The 26,211-nt window shown below is 49.6% G+C and overlaps 1 protein-coding gene across 4 annotated transcripts in view; it reads left to right on the plus strand.

The window, feature by feature from the left end:
• SLCO3A1 (solute carrier organic anion transporter family member 3A1) overlaps positions 1-26,211 on the plus strand; it is a 311,249-nt gene that overhangs the window by 207,076 nt on the left and 77,962 nt on the right. For all 4 annotated transcript variants that reach the window (XM_019460169.2, XM_019460168.2, XM_019460170.2 and 1 more), the window contains exon 3: positions 24,360-24,458. In XM_019460169.2, coding sequence (XP_019315714.1) covers positions 24,360-24,458 — 99 coding nt within the window. The remainder of the gene's footprint in view (positions 1-24,359; positions 24,459-26,211) is intronic.

The following is a 26,211-nucleotide window of genomic DNA, read 5'->3' on the forward strand; positions in this document are numbered from 1 at the left end:
TCGGTAAGGAGCCTCCACGCTAAAGGAAGCCTCGAAACACGCTCATTAATTAACAGCTGCGGGCACTCGGAATGTTCTGTCCGGATGGCGCTAATGGCCTCACACCTTTGGCGGCCAGAGCTGGAAAGTGGAAGAGTCCCAGACAGAGCTCCTCTTTTGAGCTACCTGCTAGCTCTCACCCCTTACACGGGCTTGGAAGCCACACAGCCGTGACGTTAGTCCCAGCCCTGCCACCACTAGCCATGTGACCCAGGAGGTCCGGAACCTCTCTGGACCTCACCTGCCTCATCTGTAACACGCTAGGCCACACAGCTGTTTCATGGGGCGATTGTTAGAGTCCTACAAGCATTTGGGATTCCCATGCTGTGCCAGGCACCGTGCTAGGCCTATAAGGAGGCAAAGTGGAATAATACGAGGGATGTCCTTGCTCTCAGTAAGTACGTGCTCTTGATCAGTGGTTCCAAATCAGGGGCACTGGGCCATAACTAGAGCCATTTTTGGTTGTCAAGACTAGGGGTATCTAATAGGCCGATGCCAGCCGTGCTGCTAAATATCGTACCAAGCACGGGACAGCCCTCCACAAGCAAGAAGGATTTGCCTGGTCTTGTCGCTTGCGGTGTGGTCGAGAAACTCTGATCCAAGTAGACCAGCCCAGATGTCTAAGCAGATAATTTCAGGGCAGTGTGATAGGAGTTAAGAGCATGAAATAAAGTACTTGTGTTCCGGCGGCCTGGATTTGGTGGTGCTCGGCGACAGGTCACCTGCTGTCCCCCATGCAGTGCTACCCCTTTCTGAGGACTCACGTGGGTAGCAGGCATCCAGAGAAAGAAAGCAGACTTTGCATCAGCTGCACAAAAGAGGTGTCACTCCAATTGATGTGAGTCTGGCTCGTGTGATCCGATGCTCTCCTGTCGGTTCCAACCTTGTCAAAGCCCAGAGACAGAGGGGACCCAGAATAGGGCCAGGCCTGCTGCAGCCGGGGGGGAGGGGGGGGGCGCACGGTGGGGGGGGGGGGCGGTCTTCAGCAGTGAGCATTTCTTCGCACTTGTCTTTCTCATCTGAAGGCTTGCAGCCCCGCACAGAGCTCTGCAAGGCAGAATTCTAAATGAGTCACCGCGTGACTCACTGGGGAAAGCCCTCCTCCCCAAGAGCGGTGGCTGAGAACCCACCCAGGTGACATAAATCCACTTCCTCTGTTCCCTTCTTGCCTCTCCCCACAAAGGACTAAAAATAAAATGTAAAACAGCTGGATGACTTACTGCGAAGACTTTCATACTTCCGCAATAAGACAATAAATGGAAATTTTTTTAAAGAAGTCGAACGGAGAGGCTAACCCAAATTAGAATGCAGGAAGGTCACAGCGTGATGGGGAGTTTCTTCTGCTGCGTGGGCATCAGGCTCATTCAGAAGCGGTGTTTCTCCAAACAAGTCATTGTCCCAAAGAGGCAAAGAGGGAGTGGAAAGAAATGAGCCTAATTCAGGAACTCTCAGTCCCAACATCAGTGTTCTCAGGAAATCACTCAGCCTCTGAGCGTTGGTTCCTTGGTCTGCATGTGGGGGGGGGGGGGGTGTCTTGATGGCACCCCACCATCATTTGGAGGATAAAGAAGTTTAGGCAAGTGAAGGGGCTTTGAAGGTTAAATAAGCTTCTACAGTTACTGTTAAATGTTGGGGTTGTGATAATAGCATTGTGGTTTTGTGTTTATCTTTATTTTTTTAAATGTGCATTGATTTATTTTAAGGGAAAGAGAGCAGGGGAAGAGCAGGGAGAGAGAGAATCCCAAGCAGGCTCTGCACTGTCAGCATAGAGCCTGACCTGACTCGGGGCTCAGTCTCACATACTGTGGGATCGTGACCGGAGCCGAAACCAAGAGTTGGATGCTTACCCGACTGAGCCACACAGACACCCCTCATGTTTATCTTTTGAAGAGAGATCCTAACATACTTATGGACAAAATGAGGTCTGGAATTTGCTTTGAAATTGCACAGCGACAGGAGAAGTAGCTGGGGTATGTGCAGCAAACCGTGACTTTATGACAGTCGGGGCTAGTGATGTATATGTGGGCCTTCATTCTTCTAGTCTGTTCTCCACTTTTATATGTGAAATTTTCCATCCTTTGCAAATATCTACCTTTTAGAAAAGAGTTCTGCAGATTGGGTAAGAGCTGGGTGCCCAGCTGAGTGACTTCGACTCAGTAGGAAACTGTTCCCCTCCAGCCTTTTGAGAAATACATGTCAGAGACAGAGCCATTTGAAACTAAGTGTCACCTATTTTGGAATAATGTTCCTCTGGCGTTAGGGATTACAAAATGATTGGTGGTTACAGGCGCTCTTCCTGCCGGCCGATGCTAGCTGGCCGGTGTGCAGGGAGCTGAGACAGAGCAGCAGGTCTGTGGGCGGGCTGTGGCCTCTCTTCTGGCCCTAATTCTTCAGTTGTGACACCTGGGGACACATCACTTCATCTTGCAGGCTCTTTGTGTCCCCACCTGTGAAGTAAGGAGCTGAACCATCTCTCAAGAAGCTGATTGACCGGTCGCTCTGTGACTGAGCCTAATGACTACAGGCCCTTTGTAGGGTCAGTCCCGGCAGGCACGTCATACAGGATATGTTTTTGCGGTGATTTGGGCGCCTGGCGGTGACGAGCTCCTGTTGCTTCCACTGAGTAACTTGCACCAGCGCCGAGGGAGGTCTCTGAGCCCAGGGACTGTCCTTCCTCGCTGTCCCCAATGGCACAGTTAATGGACTGATCAGTCTTTCCCTTATCGAGATGCCTGGAGAGCAAGGGCGGCGTGAGGCTTTTTTCTCGTTTCTTCGTGGATTCCATTTTTTTCTGGTTAGTTCATAGATGTCGAAGGATTTTGGAGGGGCAAAATGGAGGCTTTTTGAAAGAAATTTGGAATTCAACATCCCATAGGCTCAGACACCCTTTTTGTTTGTTGTTTCTTTGTTGCTGTTTTTTTTTTTTTTTCTCTCTCTCCCATCAGCGGGTCTTGAATCATATATTCGGAAGGAGATTTGGCCCAGCCCAACCTCTGAGCATTGTTCACTGACCTTCCTCCAGTTGTGTTCTGAGTCCCTGCTCTGGGTGAATAGAAGGCCTGGGGAGATGGCCCAGGAGGGGCAGTGGTTTTCAAACTTTTGGCCATGGGACTGTTTAAAGAAAACTGTATTAGGGGCACCTGGGTGGCTCAGTCAGTTAAGTGTCTGACCCTTGACTTCAGCACAGGTCATGATCTCCCAGTTTGTGAGTTCAAGCCCCACATCGGGCTCTGTATTAACCATGCAGAGCCTACTTGGGATTCTCTCTCTTTCTCTCTCTCACTCTGCCCCTCCCCTGCTTGCATACTCTCTCTCACGTTCTCTGTCTCTCAAAATAAATAAATAAAACCTTAAAAAAAAGAAAACTGTGTTAGTTCCCCAGGGCTTCCACAGAATTACCACAGACTTGGTGGCTTAAAACAATGGGAATTTATTTGCTGATGATTCTGGAAGCCATAAATCCAAACTCAAGGTGTTAGCAGCTCTAGGGGAGAATCCTTGCTTCCTCCAGCTTCTGGTGGCTCCAGGCAGTCCTTGGCCTGTGACTGCCCATCTCTGTCTTCCCCTGGCCTTCCCTTCTCTATGTGTATATCATAAGGACACTTGGATTTATGGGCCCTATGGGGTAATCTAGGATGATCATGTCTGAGATCCTTAACTTACATCTGCAGAGACCCTTTTTCCAAATAAGGCTATGTTTGCAAGTTCCCGGACGTGGACATGTCTTTTTGGGGCCATCCTTCAGCCTGCTACAAAAACCTTACCCAGAAGTGCACACGGCAGAGTGGAGAAGGAGGTGGCCTCTGGTTACAGCCCAAGGTGACAAGACCTCACCTCCACACACTCAGCTCCCTCCCTTTCCCACTGGCCAGCAGCCCCTGGCACCAGGGAGCCCTACTTGGAACCAGAGCTTCCGTGGAAGGAGCTCAGGAGACCTTGGAGTCAAAGCTTAGACTTGGAAATGGACCAGGGAATGGGCAAGACAGCTGGACCTCTTGGTATCATCTGTGAAGAGTGAGATTTGCAGGTCTATGCTGCAGTCTCAGTGGGGCCAACCGTCCTTGGGTCCATTAGTTTCCTCTCACCCCATGACACCCCACCACATGGAAACAGGTGACCGGCAGTTATGGGGACACATCTCACTTCACATCAGGGGTGGTCAGGAATCAGTGGACAAGAAGGTTTGTCCTGGCTTTCAAAGACCGTCAAGAGCTTCCAGAATTGTAGGGAGCAGGTGGGTTTTTTTCTTCTCTGACAGAAACGAAGGCGCTCCCCAAGCTTACTTGGTTCTTACTTGATAGATGACTGTCCATGTTAAATAGGTCCTGGTGAGGGGTGTCTGGGTGGCTCAGTAGGTTGAGCGTACAACTTCGGCTCAGGTCATGATCTCGCGGTTTGTGAGTTCAAGCCCTGCATTGGGCTCCCTGCTTCAGATCCTCTGTATACCCACCCCCCCCCCCCCTGAAAAATAAATAAACATTTAAAAAAATAGGCCTGGTCATCTCCCTGCACCCTACACCCACCCTGCTTGCTTTTACTCTAAGTTGAATGTGGCCTGAGCGAGGGTCTGAGACCCACTGTAGCCTGACGACTTTAGAGCAGGCTTCCCAAGCTCGGCATGAGTGGCCTCTTAGGCAGGATCTGTCTTTGTTGTGGGGCTGCCCTGTGCATCGTAGGCTGTTCAGCATTCCTGGCCTCTACCCACTAGATGCCAGGAGGGCCCCCACCTCATTGTGACAACCAAAAATGCCTGAAGACCTGGCCAAAATTGCCCCTGGTTAAGAACCTCTGCTTTAAAGAAATCATCCTCTCCTGACCTAGCCTGTCAGGTGTCAGAACTGAGACAGCCGTTCTCCTTGTAAAAGATTAAAAAAAGAGTTAATATTTATTTATATTTGAGACAAAGAGCACAAGCAGGGGAGGGGTAGAGAGAGAGGGAAACACAGAATCTGAAGCAGGTTCTAGGCTCTGAGCTGTCAGCACAGCGCCCCATGTGGGGCTCGAACTCAGGAGCTGTGAGATCATGACCTGAGCTGAAGTCAGACACTTAACCAACTGAGCCACCGAGATGCCCCCCCAATTTTTTTTAAAAAAGTTAGGGGACTGGGTACAAGTTGCTGTGCCCAGAGCTCCTGATGGGAGGACTTTAACCCTGACTTGAGTAACACAGATAGAAGCAGACTTTTCTCTCTTTGCACAATTATTTCCTTACTCCCTCTCATCTCCAACCAGGACCACAAGCAACTTTCCAGGAAAAGGAGGATCAGTGTTTGGTCGAGGTTATTGGGATAGCTTTTCCAGTCCTGTCCTCAGGTGCACCTTGGGGACCGCACCCAGGTGGGCATGGCGTTGTCCCAAGACCAGCTCTCTGCTGTCCTATTGCCTTTTAAAAGCAGACATCCCTCAGCACCTGCTCTCTTCCTTTCTCCCGTCTGTGACTTTGAATCCCACCTCTCCGATTTCTCTAGAAAAATTCAGCACCCACGTAGATAATCTTCTGGGGACTTGAGAGGCAAGGAAATCAAGCAGCTGGTGTTGATTCAGCCTTCGGATCCTGAGAGAGCAGACAGCAGAGCAGTGGGGGATGGCCGAGGGTGACATGACCGAGGGTGGACACCTCCCACGTTCTGCTCTGTACGTTGAGTTTACTCCTGCCCCTTTGGGAAAGGACTTCACACCTGTGCTCACAGAGCAGTTGGTAAGAAGGACCTTCAATCCTCCATGTGCCTGGGGTGGCAGAGAGACTTGAGAAATTTCTGGAAGATTGCCCAGATGAAAGTCCTAGAATCTTAGGACTGGGGATTCTCTTGTCTGCCTTCCTCCCACCCAGCAGGAGAGTCCTCCCCTTCAACCCTGACATCTGGCCACTCAGCCTCCACTCGCACCCCACCCCTGCCTCTGGCAGCAAGGAGCTCACTACCTCCTAAGACAGCCAGTCTACCTGTCCCCAGTGCTCCTGGTCACCGGCTTTGTTACAACCACATCCTGACCTTGGTTCTGGCTTCTGGAAAGACACACGGCGTTAGAGCTCGTATTCCCCGTGACAGTGTTTCAGACATACCACCTGCTCATGCTTCTTTTTGAGTCTCTTAGTCCTTTCATGGCACGGCTTCTAGATCCCTCTCTCTCCCAAGTTCCCTTCCAAGAGATGTTCCAGGATGGCATGGTCCTCTCTAAATGTCGTATTCAGGCTCATCCTGTGCACATATGGGGTCTGCTTACTTGTGCCCCAGATTCTGTCGTTGCCACTGAGGTGGCCTGGGTTTCTACTACTGTTTTAACTAACAGGGATGCGTTCAGAGACTTCCCCAGCCTCCCCTCCCGTTTCCTATATGCAAATACTAGCTGTATTTCATCCTGATCCTTTGGGTCTATCGATTCAGCCGGCTTTATTCATCTTGAGTCTTTAATCTGCCTCCAGCATATTGACCTTCCTTCCCTCTCCCATGAGCATAACGTGCCAGCCACCATCCCACGCGTAGGGACCGGGATGGGAGCCCACACCTGCTCTGTCTGCTGGAGGGGGTTCGGGCGGCTGTGGCTCAGCTCCGGTGCTGATTCCCTCTCTCGCATCGTGAGCGAGTGCTCTTGTCCAGCCTGTGCGTGCCTCAGGTTGCAATGTGTTTGCGACTTTCCCCCGGTCGAATGAGCCCCCTGACCCTATCAGAAAACCACGGAAGGGTTGAGGTCGATCTGGAACACTTGTTCCGAGTGAACTCTGTGGACTTGTGACCGTGACGGCCCCGTGCTTGCAGGGCACATAAACCCAGGGCTTAGTAATAATACATCCTCAACTTTCGTCAGGCATCAGAGCCACCAAGCTGCTGTTTCAGCTAGCAGCCACATCCCCCGTGGGGAGAAATCAGGGTGGAGTTTGCATTTCATTCACACCTCCAGTGTTTTCAAAATCCTGGTGTCAGGGCCTTGCCAGAGGGGAGGTTGGGAAGGGGAGAAAGTAGCTGTCGGGTCCCACTGGCTGTCACCACTAGAGTCTGCTTGTCTTGTCCCAGGTGGGGCCTCAACATACCCTGCCTCTAAATGGGAGGAGTTTTGGCAGCTGCAGCCCGTGTTCCAGGGCTTCATTATGGTCAGTTCTCCTGGATGAGGGCAGTTTTGAGAATGAGATTTTTCCGCTCATTTGCTCATGTGAAGGGCTTCTGGTTCGGGAGCCTGGGCCTGACTCCACTGGTAGAACGATGGACAATGTCCAGAGACCCCCTACTGACCCCCTGTCCCTGCCCCAGTGTCTGGTTATGATGCTTTGCTCGGACTAGGTCAGTTCTCCCCGCCCCCCGTTGACCACCATGCAGCTCAGAGCTGGGCCAGCCCCTGCCCTTGCCTGTGCCCTCGGTGGGAGTACCTGGGGGTGGGGGGATCCTGCCCATCCTGCTGTGCCCAGCTGGCTCTCAGAGGCCACTTCATCCACCACCGTGTGTGGCTGTGCATGCAGCCTGGCATCGGGGCCCCCGTCCTCACCCATGACCGTGCCAAACCAGAGTTTGGACTTTGTATTATAAAGTAGGGAGCCCCTGGGGGTGCCAAGCAGGAGAAGAACATGATTTCCACAAGTTTTAAGAAGGTTCATCTAATCAGGTACAGACTGTATGGGTTGGGGAGGTCGAGGCACCATGGTTGGGGTCCCCTGTGCAGGCATTTGGGAAAGTTGTGTTTTTGACAGACACAGGGCGGGGACCCTCACTAGTGCCCACGGATCGGGCTGGTCACTTGCCTCTGTGCCCTCACAGGTGGGAAAGCCACCTTCAGGAGCCGGTGCGTGACCATCATATCTTGAACTGCATTACTTCCTGTCACCATCACGAAGCACCAGTCCCCGGCATGACCAGGTGTCTGGCTCCCTCTGGTGACAAGAGGAAGCACTGAAGCGTTGTCCTCTCATCTCCACTGATGCTGGAGCCCACACCTGTTGAGTTGAGGAAGGGCGAGCTAAGGCCCAGAGCCCCCCCCCACCCAGTGCCGAGTGAGGGGTACAGCTCCCCTGTGTTTGTGCTTGAGTCCTGCTGTCTCCTTCAGGCCACTCGGTGTCCCAGCGACAGGCAGGCTAAGGCTGAGAGTGGGGCCGTCAGCACCCTGCAGACGCCAATTCCTATAGAATTTACTAGAAGGATTCCCACGGCCCACAGCCCTTCTGCTGCTGTTTTTCGTGCCACCAAATGGTAGGTGGGAGGCACCGCAGGCTTGGGGGGCCCACAGAACCTGGGCTCCTAGCCAGTTGTGTGGCCGTGGGCTGGTAACCTGACCGTGCCTCAGTTTCTTCGTCTGTAAGCTGGAGGTGAAAAGACTCCTGTGTGAGGGTTGTTGTGAGGATTAAGTTGGAGACCATGTCGGAGGTACCTGGCCTGGCGCCCGAGGTGCTTCGAGGTAGAGAGTGATTTTGTCGTTACCCGTGGCGTCAGTGTGGCTGGATGGAGTTCCTGAGCATTAGTGGAGACAAAGTGAGGTCACTGCGGGTGAACACCCGGGGACTCTGGTGAACAAGAAATACCAAGAATTAGGAATTGACCTGTGGGGGCACCACCTGCTGGGCCCGACCTCTGCCTCCCTCAGGCTTGGGCCCATCACTGGGTTCTCAGAGCTTCAGTGACCTCCACAGCAGCACTCTGTCTGGGGTCTCCCTGAGGCCATGGAGAAAATTAATGATGGCTCTAAAGGCCTTTGAAGATGCAGGTGTGCTGGAGAGGTAAGGAGGCAGACAGGACCGCTTCCACGAGGAACTTCTCTTTGTGAATCAGCTAGGGGAGGGCAGGGAAGTGGGTACGTGGAGGCCCTGTAGGTGTGCCGAGGCCGTGGCCAGTGACCCATTTCGGCGTGGCGCCCCCTAGGGGACGAAGGGGGACATGCGTCTCCATGCTATGAGTCCGAGGGCTGCGGGGACATCAGGGAAGTGTATGCACATCCGTCCTGCACAGCCGCCCATGAGCCCCTACTGGCCTCCCTGTCACCTGTTCTTTTACCCTTCATTGCCCCCCATGTCCTGCCTCCAGGGTTGTCTTCCTGAAACCCAGCTTCAGCGGGGCACCGCTCATCTGCTGGGGTTCCCCACAGCCGCAGCCACACCCTGACCCTGGAGCGCCTCCCAGGCCAGCACACCAGACCCCCCTCCTCCCCCCCACCCCCCGACTTGTTTGAGAGGGCCTCCTCCTGCTGCCGGCCTCATGTCCTGGGTGCCACTCCTGCCCTTTCTCTTCCCTCCTCACCTCCCTTAAGTCCTCTGTCTTTATTCTAATTTCCACTTCCCGCTTGTGGCACGTGTGTCGCTGGGCAAGTGACTTAATCTGTCCGTGCCTCAGTTTCCTGATGTGTAAAGTGGGAGCGGAGCTGTAGATAGGGTCGTAGAGAGGATGAAATGAGATAGATAGTGCGTGGAACAGTCTGGTACCCAGGCCTCCGCTGGCTCCATGGCAGCGCCCCCCCCCCCCCCCCCCCCGTGGTCGGCACTAGTAATGCTCCTGCTTCAAACCCCGCTCCCGCCCTTGGCCGTGAGTGGGGTATTTCCCTCCTCTGATGTTCTTCGGCTTTTCTCCCGCACTGACGCGCCCTCCTGTCTGGTGTGCGACGTTCAGCGCGTGTATTTCGCAACCTGCCTCCTGCAGGGCACAGTGAAGCGTCAGAGGTAATAAACAAGACCAGGGTCCTGTGCAGACAGAATTCTCTGCTAGTTTTACATCCTGCCAGTCCTCACCGGGGAGCAACATGCATGCGGGGCGCCGTGTGCTGACTTCATCCTGACGTCGGGGGGGTCCTGGGACAGCTGCGTTAACGCCAGTGCTTCTCCCCGTGCGTCTAATGCCCTAGGCCACTTGGGCAGCACGCTACAGTTTGCAAATACTGTTCCCTGCCTTGTCGCGGGTGATCCTCACACCCCTCTTGGCAGTGCCTGGGGTGCTAGGGCGTCGTGACAAAGTACCACGGACCCGCTGGCTGAAGCAACAGATGCTTATTTCTCGCAGCTCTGGGCTCTGGGAGTTCAAGATCAACCTGTCAGCCAGGTTGGTTTCTCCTGAGCCCCTTTCCTTGGCTTGCAGACGCCCCGCCCTTCTCCTGGTGCCCGCATTTTCTCTGTGAGTGCACTTCCTCCTTTTTATAAGGACAACAGTCCTTTGGGACGAGGGCACACCCTAATGGCCTCATTTTAACTTAGTCACCCCTTTAAAGGCCCTGTCTTCAAGGCCCTAAAAGCCCTTTAAAGGCCCTGTCTTCAAATATGGGCACATTGTGAAGTCCTGGGGTTAGGGCTTCCACAGGTCGAGTTGGGGGGACATATTTACAGCTGGAGCCGGGAAGGCTAAGAGAGCTTGAGTGCCTTGAGCATGGCCAGGGGTCTGCTGTGCACAAGCTGAGACTAGGAGCCCAGGCCCCCCACCCCATCACCCCCCCGCCCCCCCCCCCCCCCCAATCTCTCCACTGTCCCCTGCTCGTCACTGGGCGGAGGGATAACAGGAAGCCCTGGATTTCTCCACCCTGTGATCTGAGAGCTTCTGGGAAGACCCTCCTTGGCTGGCAGGCAGGCAGGCAGGATGTGGGCCCCTCAGGAAGGGGCAGCCTGTTGTTTATTTGGGTGGGCTTCCTGCCGGCATGCTCATAGCTTCCCAGCCCTCCCTCCGCCAGCTGCATTTGTCATCAGCCAGTGCAGTCTCGGGGACCCTGGGTTTTCGGGGAGCTAGAACAGAGGATGGGGGGGAGGGCAGGCATGCTCTCACTTGCTTTGAAGACTCAGCCAGCTCCAGCCCTGCTCCTTGGTACCTGCTACATACAAAGAAGCTGCCGGAGAGCTTGATGGTGGTCCCTGCCCTGACATGTCAGGCCCCAGGGCTACCAGCCAGGGAGCCACACCCTGGCCCCTGCTGACAGGGGGTTTCTCCCTGGGCGGGGTGGGGTGGGGTTATCATATTAGGATGGCCACTGGCCGGCCAGCCGGATGGACGCATGCCCTCACCCTGGTAAGGCTCTGCTGGGCAGGAGGGGAAGAAGAGAAGCTGGAAGAAGTCTGGCCTTGTAGCGTGACCTTCGTTAGAGGCACGGTTTGCATAATGCTGGGACTTCCCACCTCTCCCAGGCCTGGATGGTAATCAGTTCATAGTTCACCAAACACTGGGTCCTTCCTCCTGGCAAAGGGCTGCATCACCCTGTGGAGAACCAGATTGTGTTGTTGTTGTGGTCGTCGTTTTTAAATAAGACTTCCGCCTTCCCTGAGCCTGCAATTCTTATGGCATGCCTGGTACATGGAATTTGATTTTTGTACCCAGGCAGACTATAAGCAGAACTGCAGAAAAAGTCTCAGGGGCTGTGGCAGAGGAAGGAGGGGGAAGGAAGAAGAGAGGAAATCTAGGAAGGCCCCTTGGAGGAGGTGGTATGGAAGGCAGGCTTTGAATGGAGAGTGGAACTTTGGTACACTGTCCAGGGCCTGGAGGAGAGGGGGAATCTGGGTGGAGGACCAGTAAAAGTAAGGACTGGAAACCGGCGCTAACTAGTGGCCGCCCAAGGTATGCCAGGCAGTGCTCTGTGGTCAAGTTCACAGTTCTGGTGGCATACAGGGCTGCTTTGGCTGCACGAGAGAGAGTCAGGTTCTGCCACCAGCTCAGTGACCTGAGCCTGGCCACGCCCAGCGTCCGGCTGCCCCTCCGACTTGCAGGCTGATGTCAGATAGCGTTCACGTCCTTCCCTCTTCCTGTGTGCCCAGATGTATTTTGTACCCACCGGTTCCTTGGTCAAGGTCAGCCAAATCAGAACCCAGAGGTTCTCAAGCTGGGTGCACAGAAAATCACGCTAGAGCACTTAAAAAAAAAAAAAAATCCCAGTGCCTGGGCTGTGCCCCAGATCACCTACATCAGATCTTGGGGGGTGGGACCTATGCATTAGTATTTCCTTTTTGAAGCATCCCACATGATTCCAGTGTGCCCCAACTTTGAGACCTGGGGAAATGGCTGACCTGAGAGGCACCGGGGAGCATGCTAGAGGAAAGGGACGTGTAAACTCTAGCTCTGGGACGTAGCAGGGCAGCATTACAACATTAGCATTTTGTTTATAAACCTTGCAAGGAGGATAATTCGATTACACAAATTGGCGTCCAGCGTCTGGCACGTCTGTGTTCGGCGAACGCTCGCCTCGTCATCCTCTCTTTCCCTGCCTCCCCCCTCAGAGATAAGCAAGGTCAGTTATGTAATTCTGCCAAGCTACTGGCAGTGGGCACCAGATAAATATGTATTGCATGTTTTGCAGGCCTCCTACTGTGGATGGATCATGTTTTATTCATGCACGTATGATGCACAATGTTCCTTCCTCGGGGAGAAATTTCAGCCTGCAGATTTCAACACGGAAGAATACATTTGTATAAATTGAGGGCACGGAAGGCTAGTGGGAGAGGAGAAGAGCAGTGCTCTGAGGGTTTCATTGGCAGTTAGGAAGTGGAGGCCAGGGAAGTTCAAGGCAGGACTCTCTCTTTTCTGGGCCGGCGCTGCCCTCTAGTGGGAAAAAGCCCTGACTGCTTGAGGGGACCGTCAAGTGTTAAAATTCCTGAGTCCAGCCAAAGAAATAAGGATGCAGGTCTAGGGGAGACCAGCCATGCAGGCCTCCTCCCTTCTTGGACTCATTATCCCTGAGATGCAAAGAAAATTCTAGAAGGCTTCACATGCATTGCATCTAATTCTCACTATTCTGCAAGGTAGCTATTCTTATTCCCAGACTCACAGTTGGGAACTGAGTCATCTAGAAATTGAGACGTATAACCCGGATCCCACGCTAGGTCTGGGGGATTCCAAAGACTTCACGGCTGTACCATTATGTCCTGACTGTTATTTCCGTAAGAACTTAGGTGATCCCCAAGGCCTCAGTTCAAATTTACCTCCACCACATAAAAGCTGTGTAGCCTTGGGGCCATTGACTAACCTCTCTGAGCTTCTGTTTTCTCCTGTACAAAAAGACTAGCATAATACGCACCTTATCGAGTGGTCATGAGAAGTTATGTTTGACCTCAAGCATGTCAGAGGGGATAAAGACTTGAAAGCAGTTGCCTTAGGATAGTAGGATAATAGTAAATTGTCCGCCTTTCTGAATGCATTATTTTTACACTCAGGCAAAAACAAAGGACTGATTAGACTGCTTTCCTTCCAAAGGAGGCCAGAGCACTCACCCCGAGGTACCAGCGTAGGGAGATACTGCTGGAGAGGATGTTCCCTTGTTTTCTCGAAGTTCTGTCAAGTGAGACTCAGGAACCCTCTAGAGAAAACCACAGACTTCCCCTGAAGTGATCTCTCATTTTGTCAAGCCCCAGACCCTCAGCCCTGCCCTTCCCCTGCCCTGCTCAGCGCTCCCAGTCGCTGCTTAGAAGTCAGTGCTGTCACATGAGATCACCGTGTCCTTGGGTGCCCTCCCTCCTCACGGCCAGGGAGGGACCTTGAGCCCGGCCTTGGGTGCTGGGCAGGGTGGTTCCAGCATGTGTTAGTTTTGTCCTTCCCCATCGTCTTGAGGGCAGCAGAGAAATACCTGGACCTTGTAATCTTCCTTTCCATCAGCTCCTTAAATTCTACTTCAGTAGATAATTCTGTTCTTTAAAAATACACTCTTTAGAAAATCTTCCAGTTTTTTTTTCCAGGCCATCTCTTAGGAGACTTGTGTATTTCTTTTAATTATTGTTTTTATTTATTTATTTAGCTATATTTTTATTTAAATTCAAGTTAGTTAGCATACCATGTAGTACTGGCTTCAGGAGTAGATTCCAGTGATTTGCCCCCTATTCATAACACCCAGCGCTCATCCAAACAAATGTCTTCCTTAATGCCCCTTCCCCATTTAGCCCATCCCCCCACCTACCTCCCCTCCAGCAACCCCCAGTTTGTTCTCTGTATTTAAGAGTCTCTTATGGTTTGCCTCCCTCTCTGTTTTTATCTTATTTTTTTCCTTTCCTTCCCCTATGTCTGTCTTTCGTGTCTCTTAAACTCCACATATAAGTGAAATCATATTTATCTTTCTCTGACTTATTTCACTTAGCATAATACCCTCCAGTTCCACCCACGTTGTTGCAAATGGCAAGATTTCACTCTTTTTCATCACCGAGTAGTATTCCTTTGTACATACACCACATCTGGTTTTTTTTTAAGTTTATTTTTGACAGAGAGAGAGCGCGCTCATGAGCAGGAGACACAGAATCCGAAGCAGGCTCCAGGCTGCGAGCTGTCAGCACAGAGCCTGACACGGGGCCTGAACTCACGGACCGTGAGATCATGACCTGAGCCGAAGTCGGATGCTCAACCGACTGAGCTACCCAGGTGCCCCATGTATCCATATACCACATCTTTATCCATTCACCAGTCGATGGACATTTGGGCTCTTTCCATAATTTGGCTCTTGCTGACAGTGCTGCTCAATTAACCTTCCATATAGGGACAGACTGGAAGGGATTATCTAAATGAATATCAGTGTTCAGATATTCTGTGTGGGCGGTGACAGATGATGATTTGTGCCATCATCCTCGTACCAGTAGTAGCTAAAATTTATTAAGCACTTACTGTCTGCCGGGTGCCATGGAAAGCCCTGGCCATGCACTGACCCCTTAAACTTTGAAACCACCTTGGAGGGGAAGTGCCATTATTATCCCCGCCCTCGTGTGAGCGAGCATGGAGCCCCCACAGCAGATAAATCCCCTTCCCAAGCTCACACAGCTAGCGAGTGCAAGCTCTGGCCAGCCCCAGGGTCTCTGCTCTTGGCTACGTTCGGGGGGCTTCGCTATCCTTTCCTTATACTCAGATCATTCTTCAGCATGTGTTTCCTTTAAAATGAGGAAAAAGGGTTTGAATTTATTCTTTTTTTAAAGTTTTTATTTATTTTGAGAGAAAGAATGTGACCAGAGAGGGGCAGAATGTGTGAGAGGGGCACGGAGAGAGAGACAGAGAGAGAGAGAGAGACAGAGAGACAGAGAGAGAGAAATCCCAAGCAGGTGCCACGCTGTCATTGCAGAGCCCAACACAGGGAACAGTGACATCATGACCTGAGCCGAAATCAAGAGTCAGACGCTTAACCAACTGAGCCACCCAGGTACCCTGAAGAGGTTTTATTTTTAAATCAACCTATCTGGTCTCACCAATGCAAAAATACATGGGAAGAAATACACTACAAATACAAGACTGCCCAAAACGAAATAAGGGAATGATGGTATTTTTGTTAGATGATTCAGTATTTTCCAGTCAGTAAGCATCTCCCACCCTAAGTAACCAAAAAAGTAAAACTCAGCAGAAAAGAAACTCCTGCTATTAGAAGTACCAGTGAGAATAACTGACAGCTGTTAACTATTTTGTTTTTATTTTTTTTGTTTTGTTTTGTTTGAGAACATTCCAGAAGTTCCAGGAACTTCTCTGAAGCATTTTTTATGCACTCACACATTTCACCCTCAACCCCTCCCCCCCTCCCCCCCGTAGGAGACGTTGTGAGCCCATTTTACAGAGGTGGAAACTGAGGTGCAGGGAGCATTTATACTGTGCTCTCAGACACACAGCGGTGGAGGCCATTTCCATGCAGGGTCCTGGAGTATTTCTGAGAGCACTGAGCAGGGCAGAGGAAGGGCAGAGCTAAGGGTTCTGGATGTGACAAAATGAAAGATCACCTCAAGGGAAGCCTATGGTTTTCTCTGGAGAGTTTCTGAGATTGGCTGGGTACAGCTTGGAGAAAATGAGTAGCTGTTTGTATATAAGTACTTATGTTGCAGATGCATGTGATATGTGACAAATGTAACAGTCATATTTTTGTGCAGAAAACATACTACAGTTTAACAAATTGTGAAATAAACATGCATGTAGCCTGTAACCAGACCAGACACAAAACCAGCACCCCAGAACCACCCCCACCACACCCACCCCCTGCCCCCTGCCTCCTTGAAGATCACAGTTCTCTTCTTCCCTCCATCCCTGGCAAGCAGCAACCACAGTCCTGACTTCTATTCATTTCCCTGTTTTTTCATTATGCGCGGACTACCTAGTTATATATCACTAAATGGTTTGATTTTGCTGCTTGGAATTCTGTATAAGTAGAATCAGACGAGTGTTCAGTCTTGCCTGTGTTCTTCTGCTCGGCATTGTGTCTTTGAAGGCTCATCCGTGTTGCCGATCGATGGTTTTTCTTCGCTGTAGAGTAATTCTAGAGGATGGAGATGTCCCCGTGTGTTTCTCTGTCCTACCATCATTGATGGGTACTGGGTTGTCTCCAGTTCCATACGAGCATTCTTGGATATGTCACCCAGTACATGTCAGACTTTCTGTAGGGTATTTACCTTAGAGTTGGAATGGTGGGTCGTGGTGTAAGTTTATCTTCAGTTTTTCAGATACTGTCAAAGTTTTTCCAAAGGGGTTGTCCAGTTTACACGCCTACCAGCAGCGTGCAAGAGTCCCACATTCCCCACATCTTTGCCAACATTCAGTATTGTCAACGCTCTTTAACTAGCTGATGTGGTAAGGACGTTTCACTGGGGTGTAATTCACATGTCCCTGAATTCTAATGAGGTTGAACATCTTTGTCCTAGTCCGTTGTTCATTTGAATTCCCTCTTTTCTGAGGGACCTGCTGAGGTTTCTGTCCCCTTTCCAACTGGTTTGTCTTTTTTTTTTTTTTTTTACGAGTTTATAGTAATCTTTATATAGTCTAGACATGAGCCCTCTGATTCTTGTGTGTGTTTCTTAAGGATGTATGTTACGCATATACTTTCCCACATTTTCACTTTCTCAGTGGGCTTTCTTGGTGAATCTGATGAATGACCTTCTTAATTTTAACGTAGACCAGTTTATCAAGCTTTTCTTGTATGGCTAGTGCTTTCTTTGTTTGGTTTAAGAAATCTTTCCCTACCCCTACATCATGATAGTACTTTTGTCTGTTATCTTTCAGAAGTTTTATTATTTTGCTTTTCACACACAGGTCTCTGATCTCCCTGGAATTGATTTTTGCATGTGTTGTGAGACTGGCTTCCCCCGTGCCACCCCCCCCCCCCCCGCCCCCCGCCCGCGACTCTAAGTTGAAGTTGCCCCAGCACCATTTATGGAAAAGATCATCCTTTTCCTTGCTGCTTTGTATGTACACTTTGCCATAAATCAGGTGTCCACATAAGCGTGACTCTGTTTTCTGGGCTTTCTCCACTACTTCATGGGTATATTTGTTCCCTAAGCCAGAAAGACACTATCTTAATCATGATAGCTTTATTATTTTTAAATTTTTTTTTAATGTTTATTTATTTTTGAGACAGAGACAGAGCATGATCAGGGGAGGGTCAGAGAGAGAGGGAGACACAGAATCTGAAACAGGCTCCGGGCTCTGAGCTGTCAGCACAGAGCCCGACGCGGGGCTCGAACTCACGAACGTGAGATCATAACCTGAGTCGAAGTCAGAGGCTCAACCGACCGAGCCGCCCAGTCGCCCCTATCATGATAGCTTTAAAAAGAAGTCCTGAAAAGTGAAATGAAGTAAAATAAAAATAAAGTAAGTCCTAATATTCAGTAGGGCAAGTCTGGACAATTCTTCTTAAAAGGTGTCTAGGCTGCTCTTGCCTCTCAAGATTTCTATAAATTAGAATCAGTATGCCACATTATACAAACAAAAACTGTTTTAGTATTTTCATTAATGATTGTATATCAGTAGTATAATAAAGTTGACTAATTCTTCCAGGGCCAGTGAATTCTAAATCGATGTCTCCATTTGGATTTTTTTTTAACACTTATTTATTTTTGAGAGAGAGAGAGAGAGAGAGAGAGAGAGAGAGAGAGAGAAGGAGAGAGAGAGAATCCGAAGCAGGTTCCAGGCTCTGAGCTATCAGCACAGAGCCAGACACGGGGCTTGAACCCACAAACTGTGAGATCATGACCTGAGCCGGAGTTGGATGCTTAACCGACTGAGCCATCCAGGCGCCTCTCCATTTGGATTTTCAAAATTCTTCTGGTTCTATGTGACTGTCCTGGCCCTCTCTGTCACACAGGTCCCCTTGGTGCATTGCATCTAGAAGGAGGCACTTTGATGGGAGCGTCCTCGGTGCTGTGAGACTTGTGCAGTGAACATCGTCCAGGGATATAGTAGGATGGGGGCCGGGCTTGGGCACAGCCACAGCCAAGGAGAGTTGCTCACTCCCTCTTTTTATGGCATTGCTGTAACTAGCATTCTTTTCTATGCACCCTTTCAATAGTGAACTAACTTTTCATCACACTGGGCCAAACCAAGAATAGAAAAAAGAATAAAACCCATCTCTGTCTCCTAGGGCTTGGAGTCTCCTCCAGCTTCTCTATGACTGTGCCCCAGTCAACACCAGCTCTGAAAAATGCCCCACAAAAAATGTTCCACAGTCAAGTAATTAACAAACAACTTCATGCAATATCCTGTTCTTGGAGAGTCACGTGGATATTTATAGTTGTAAGGTCTGAGAATTTACTCAAATTTGCTTAATGGGTTGCATTAGTTTCCTATTACGGCTGTAATGAGTTACCACAGACTTAGTGGCTTAAAATAACACAAATTTATGGCTTAAAATAACACCCATTCTAGAGGTCAGAAGCCCACAAGGTGTTTTCTCTGAGCTAAAATCAAGGTGGGCGGGGGTGGGAGGGGTGGGGTGGGGGAGGCTGTCGTCTTCTAGAGAATTCTCTCTGGAAGGGAGAATCCATTTTCTTGCCTTTTCCAGCTTCTAGAGGCTGCCCTGTTCCTGGGCTCATGACCCCATCCTCCATAATCTTCTTTCTCCTTTTGCATTGAAAGGACCCCTCGTGATTGAGCCCTCGGGGGTAGTCAGTATAATCCCTTTATCCGGAAGTCAACTGATGAGCCACCTTCCTTCCATCTGTAGCCTTAATTCTCTTTTGTCATTTAAGGTAGCATTTACAGGTCCTAGAGATTAGGACACCGACGTCTTTAGGGGCCAATAGTCGGCTTCCCACACGGTGTGGTGGCACATCAGTCAAAGTGCTAATGTGACGTCCAAGACTTGGTTCCATGCGAGGTCTTTCAGGGGCTCTGCTCCTTCATGCACTGGCTTTCCTCTTTGGCACCACCCCTGACCTTGCGTGGTGGGTTGGTCTGTTGCTGGCCCTTCTTACACAGCACAAACTCCACGGGAAAGCAGGGATTTTGTTCACGAATGTGTCCCAGCGGCTTGCACCGTGCCTGGCACCTAGTAGGTGCCATTAATGTATTTAGAATGACTAACAATGCAGTATTGAAGTTCTCTCTAGGAAGGCAGCAAGCTTCTGGAGGGCAAAATCCATGGCCCACTCATCCGCTCTGCCCCAGCATCCAAAGAGGGCCAGTGCTAACCTGGAAATGGGGTGGCTACACCAGAGGTCGCCAGCCTTTCTTAGTTCAATCTGCCCTTTGTATCCTAATTACATTGTTTACAGAGCCCTGAGTCTGAAAGACATATCTAGCTGTTTTGTTTATCAACCAAGTTAGGTTCCAACTACTTAATAAATGTCGGAAAAACTAACACACATCTGTCAAAAGAAAAAATTTTTATTTTATTTGTAAATAAATCTAGCCACAATAATGGGATGTGGGTCGCTGCAAGGGGACTGCACAGTTTTGCACACCTTGGAATTCGACTGGACTCCCCTGCGCTCATATCCTGCTGCGCATTGATTTCCACACAATATTTGCTGTTTGTCCCAGCAACTACAGAAGACCCAGTTCACAAAGATGAGTTAGTTGAAAAGAACGTATGTAGCTCGATCCAGCGTTGAAACCCACCAGGTATCTCGAGTGAGTAGTTTCATGCATGGCGCCTAACACATGTCAACTATTGTTGGGGTTTCCCTCAAAAACTTAAAATATCTGAGGCGCCTGGGTGGCTCAGTCAGTGAAGTATCCGACTCGTGGTTTCGGCTCGTATTATGATCTCGCGGTTCGTGAGATCGAGCCGCACATCGGGCTTTGCGCTGACCGTGCAGAGCCTGCTTGGGATTCTCTCTCTCCCTCTCTCTCTCAAAATAAATAAACTTAAGAAAAAAAAAATATCTTCAGGGCGCCTGGGTGGCTCAGTTGGTTGAGCGTCAGACTTCGGCTCAGGTCACGATCTCGTGGTCTGTGAGTTTGAGCCCCGTGTCGGGCTCTGTGCTGACAGCTCGGAGCCTGGAGCCTCCTTCAGATCCTGTGTCTCCCTCTCTCTCTGCCCCTCCCCCGCTCATGCTCTATATCTCTCTCTCTCTCAAAAGTAAATAAACATTTAAAAAATTAAAAAAACAAAAAACCTTAAAATATCTCGTGGCACCCCCGTGAGTTCATTGTGGTACTACCCCCCCTCCCCAGGTGCCTCTGTTCACATTGTAACAGAAGAGACGCAGACGTCTCTTGTTTAACCAACACTTCCATGGCTCTTTCTGTGTGTCTGACACTGTTCTAAGAGCTTTACAAATAATTGGGTCATTAAATCCTTGGCACAGTCCCGTGAAGTGGGTGTAATATTCCCATTTTACAGAAGAAAAAGTGAGGCACAAGGAGGTTCGATATACCTTGCCCAAGGTCCGTGGAGCTAGGATTTAAATGCAGGGGGCCCATGGCTCTCTCCTGAGCCGCCTCTAATGTGGTTTTCCCCGTAGCGGGTGGGAGAAACCTGACTTGAGATCCTGGCTATGCTGTTTTTCTAGCTTTGTGTTGGGAGTGAGGTGTGAAACCTCTCTGAGATTGTTTCTTCTTCTGTGAAATGGGCGCAGCGGATCTCCCTGAGTCATTGAAAAGATTACAGGAGATTACAGGTGTAAACGGCAGGGCTTGGGGTAGTAGGGCCGAATGGGCCCTTCACCTTTAGTGGCTTTTCTGTGACTCAATTTCTACTCTCCCTAATCGCCCCTCCCCTTCTAGTGTCGGTGAATCTGGCAGGCAGCAGGGGGCAGCACTGAGCCATGAAGCACGTCCTCTCCTGTCCTGAAGGCAGTTACTGCACAGAGATGGTGAATTTTAGCACTGGACAGTCTTTTTCCCGTCCGTTTGGGCAGAACGTTTGAAGTGGTTTCGCTAAACAAGAAAAAAATCGCAGCCTAGGAGGATGAATCGAAAGGAGGGCAAGGAAGCGCATTCAGAAGTACCCATCTGTAAGATTGTAGCCCACCTCATACCCTCTCTGGGGGATAGCGTTCCCCTAAAGACCCAGGGTTGTGCTCTGTGATGCTGCTTTTATTTGACTTGTTATCCTAAGATATTACTGAAGTGGAAAAAGGGTGTTTCCTGATGCGTGAAGACCCCCGCCCGTGTCACTACTGGACTGTTCCTTGGAAAATATTTTGAGAATTTGTATTGAAGGTTTCCTTGACATCTCTCTGAGGAAGAGCTGCTTAGAAGATGCCCCTAGAGATTTCAGCTGACGGGGGAAACACCCTTCATACAAAAACTACAATGTGTTCGGGTGCCTGGGTGGCTCAGTCGGTTAAGCTTCACACTCTTGATCTCTGCTCAGGTCATGATCTTGAGGTTCGTGAGTTCAAGCCCTGCATCAGGCTCTGAGCTGATGGTGCAAAGCCTGCTTGGGTTTTTTTTTTTTTCTCTCCCTCTGCCCCTCTCTTGCTCTTTCTCTCTCTCTCTCAAAATAAATAAACATTTAAAAAATGTTTTTAAATACACGTGTTCTGTATCTTATGTTGGTTTTTGGAATTGGGTCCTATCAGGTTTCTCTGGCATTGCAGGAGGACTCCAACCTGTGAAAATGGAAAGCCACAACCCCAACACCTTGGAAACCCTTGTCCTCTCCTAGAGGGACTAGAGTTCTTGGCTGATGGAGAGGAAGCCTCGGTGCGTGGTGTCTCCATGGGAGGTCTGTGCCCACCTGAGCTTCCAGAATGGATGGCTGGCCTGTGTGTGGGGTTTCCATGGGGCTCCCGTGGGCAGCCGAGATTGAGGGATTCCCCTTCTTCTGAGTTACAACTTGCCATGAGGGCAGGAGGCCCGGGGCCTGGGGTCCCCAGCTGTTCCATGAAGGACTGACCTGTCCAGACTCTCCACTGTCCCTAAGTGGGGTCGAAATTACCGAATTGTCTCCACAACCTCTTCAGCACATCAGTTTTTTCTTCCAACGATACTCAAAGCTTAGACCTTTGACCTGTTAAGTATTAGCTGTAACTTGCATTGCTCAATCTCTGGGGGATGCATCAGTGGTTATTACATTGATTGGGTGTTTTATTTAATGGGGATGAGAGAAAGCGTGTTATCCCAAGGGGTGGGGGGTGTCTGAGGGGCTCAGAGTGACTGCTGGGATATCAGCAGTGAGTCACAGGGTAGTTTTAGGGCCCTTGGCAGGAGAATTGTGGTCCTGTCTCCCGTGTCCCTTCCTTTTGGAACTACCTGAGCAGATGGTTTGCTCGCAGCCATCTTTTAGGGTACCATGACTGACCAGTGGCTCACCTCCGCCCATAGCCTGGATGGGAGGACATGGCTGGCCTCACAGTTTTGTCCTGAAGCAGAAATCCCTTCAGGCTATGTTGGGTGCTGCTCTTGCCTTGGAAACCTCCCTGTCCACGCCCCCACCCCTGCCCCCTGGGCCTTGGTCTTTCTCTGCATCTCTTCAGGGAATAGGGCCAAGAGTAGCTCTGGTCCCTAACTCTACCCGGCTAAGGAGAGCCCCCCCTAATTCTTGCCCATATCTGAAAGATGCCTATATTCTAGACTTTTCCAATAATACCCCCAAACTTTCTCAACTTCCTCCACTTAGTTATCTTAATCTAAGTTGTGACAAACCAGAGCCAGTGTACTAATGAGGTGCATATTGATCCTGTCAAGATTCTTATAAACAGGAATAACTGTGAAATTGGGGGGGGGGGTCTCTGACTGGCTATGGGAGCAGGTGTTTTGAGACTCTAGAACTTCGATGTGAGACTCTAGAACTTCTAGATTGCTCCAAATCACAGAGTAGGATTTCACCAAGAGTGGATTTAGCCCCATTTCCGTGATATAAACCATTCTCTTTTCAGTCCTTCCTTTATCAAACAATACCCCCTTCTAAGCTATCTTCAAATGATTGCTTTGGGGTCTGGGTTTCTGTCTACAAATGGGGAAGACATGGCTTCCTTTGCCAAGTATGTATAAACCAGATGATCTCCTGCCTATAGTTTATGTTTTCTCGCCACCTCTTAAGACAATGAGCTCTGGAAGGTTAAGATTCTTAACTTTTGGTCCAATGCTAAATCTCCATCCCTCCGACTGCTGCCTGACACATAGAAGGAGCTTGATAAATACTGAGTGCATGAATGAATATTTGAGTGGTTCCGTGTTGACATCACCGAGAGAAATCAGGATGAATTCGTCTACCCCTGTGAGCAGACCACAAGTACTCTCCACTGAGCTCGGGTTCCCTTTGATTGAATTCATCTCCAACTTTGTTCTTCCTGTGTCCACGTGGGCTGTTAACACCCATCTTTTGGGTTATCTGCTTGGGTCGGATCAAGCCACGTATTGTCTGTCTCCACAGCCAACCAGCTTCTTGAGGGAAAGGCCACTTTTTCACTGCTATTTTTATTCCCAGGGCCTTGGTAACTGTCATTGCTCACGGCATGTTCTACGGAACTGAAATTTAGTTGAATGGATACAGCCTGTGGGTTTTAGTCTGGGCTCGGTACCTTTCCCAGAATGAATAAAAAGGTTTGTGCAAAATCTCAGGTTCTGTCTCCATCAGATACTTACGTACATGTCTAGAACTGTCTTCTCAAGTCCTATGGAAAAGCTTGAATCCTAACAACTATTACAGTAATAGATAGTAACTCCAAAATATGGAGGGGGAAACTGCAAAATTAAAATGAATAAAACATCTAATTAAATGTTCTCAAAGCATACCATTATGTCAGCTCTGGTTTTTTGAGAAATTAGTGCCCATAAACATTTTATTACATTTGAAAATAATTTGTGGTTTTGACTTTTCTCACTTCACAACAATTCCTGAATTCGTACAGCGAGTGTTGAGAAATCTTAGCCAACCGTAAATTAAATGAATTACATAAAGCCAAATAAATGTGAAAGCAAAATTATAAAAATCCTTTCAAAAATGTTTATGACAGAAACAATTTAATGACAGACGTGGGTGTGTTTTAATTTGGTTGATACGGTGTGGGAGGGAGTCCTCTAAAAGTAAGTGCTCTCAGGGCCCACGAATATTCAGTGCAACCTACCAAAAAACCAGAGAAGTCTTGCATAACAGTGCTTCAGTACTGGGACTTTTTTTTAACTAATTCCTAATGGCATTTATATAATCAGATTTCTTATCTGGTCAATGTGAAGTAATATCCTTGACCTTTGATTCTTTTGGTCATCAGCTGCCTTTTTTTTTTTTTTTTTTTTTTTTAATCTAATCTCTGTTTCATCTTCTTTCAGGAATCCTGTTCACGATGCTGGTATTTGGACCAGCCTGTGGATTTATCCTGGGCTCTTTCTGTACCAAAATCTATGTGGATGCAGTCTTCATTGACACAAGTAAGGAGTGTATCTCAACTTTTGTATCGCCATCCGTAAGCGTGCCCTCCATCGTAAGGGAGCCTTCAGGCTTTGGGTTCTAAAACCTTGCTAGTAGGGGCAGGCTCCATGCATGGAGCTGTAGCTGCTGGCTCAGCAGAGGTCGAGGGAAGGAGCGTTGAGTGTTGGCTCCGATGGCCTGGGATCCAGTGTGTACTCCACCAGCGTCTACCCGGGGGCCGAATAATCCCTGGAGTTGATTTTACTCCTCGAATCTGGATCGTCCTCATCTGTCAATGAAGGGTAACAATAATTGTATCTGCCTCGCAAGGCTCCTGTAAGAATTAAACGAGAGGATAGATGTGGCAACGCCTGGCACTTTCTCACAGAATGTCGGTCCATTTACGTATCTGAGAACCCTGCTTTCTGAACATGCTCTGGAAATACGAGTGGACCCAGGGGGTCAATGAGACAGAAGATTTGAAACTTCTTTCTGTAAGATAGTGTTGTGGTGGCCTTTATGAGGAAACAAGCCATACCTCAAAACCATTTTGAGCAACTCTTCTTGTGATCCTAGCAGGAGGAGCAAGGGTATTTTTCGGATTACTCTGCAAATCCCCACCCGCCCCTGCCCAACCCTCGGCACACTTAGAGCTGACGGTGGGTTAGTTAAGATAGGCTAGGTTATGCAGTGGTAACACACAGTTCCCAAATGTTAAGTATTTAATTTAATTAATTTATTTATTTTTAAAATATTTTTGAGGGAGAGCACAAGTGGGGAGGGGTAGAGACAGCGGGAGACACAGAATCAAAAGCAGGTCCCAGTCCCTACACTGTCGGCACACAGCCCGACGCGGGGTTCAAACTCCCAAACCGTGAGATGATGACTTGCGCCAAAGGCGGACGCTTTACTGATCGAGCCCCCACCCCACGCCCCTTAAGTGATTTTTTTTTTTTAATTTTTTTTTTTCAACGTTTTTTATTTATTTTTGGGACAGAGAGAGACAGAGCATGAACGGGGGAGGGGCAGAGAGAGAGGGAGACACAGAATCGGAAACAGGCTCCAGGCTCCGAGCCATCAGCCCAGAGCCTGACGCGGGGCTCGAACTCACGGACCGCGAGATTGTGACCTGGCTGAAGTCGGATGCTTAACCGACTGCGCCACCCAGGCGCCCCCCCTTAAGTGATTTTATACAACCGAAGTTGATTTCTCGGGCATGCTACATACCCAGTGCAGGCTGGCAGTGCTGGGGAAGATGAGACACAGCTCATCAGGGACACTCCAGGACCTGGCCCACGGAAGTTTCATCTGACGCCAGCCTGCCCAGTTGCCAAGGCAGGAAACCAGGCTGTGGCGAGGTGCGTGCTGGCTCTTGAAGCTTCTCCTCACGTTTTAGTGGCCAAAGCAAAAGTCATGTGACATCTTAGTCTCCTACTGCTGTGTAACAGATTACCCCAAACTTAGTGACTTAAAACAACAGACAGTTATCCCATTATAGTTTATTTCTGTGGGTCCGGAATCCAGGAGCATCTTGGTTGGGTGGTTCTGATTCGGCGTCTCCCATGAGGCTGCAGTCAGGATGTCGACATGGCCTCCAGTCATCTCAGAGCTCAGCCCGGGGAGCTTCCGCTTGTAAGTTCACTTCCAAGGCTGTTGGCAGGCCTTGGAGGATCCGCGTTCAGGCTCAGATCCATGGGTCTCTCTACAGGGCTCCCTCACCAGGGTTCCCCCAGAGCAAACAACCCAAAAGAAGGTGAGAGAGAGCAGCTGAGA

The sequence above is a fragment of the Panthera pardus genome, unplaced genomic scaffold (assembly GCF_024362965.1).
Source record: "Panthera pardus isolate Hobbes unplaced genomic scaffold, ASM2436296v1 HiC_scaffold_24, whole genome shotgun sequence".
In the NCBI taxonomy this organism is placed as follows: domain Eukaryota; kingdom Metazoa; phylum Chordata; class Mammalia; order Carnivora; family Felidae; genus Panthera; species Panthera pardus.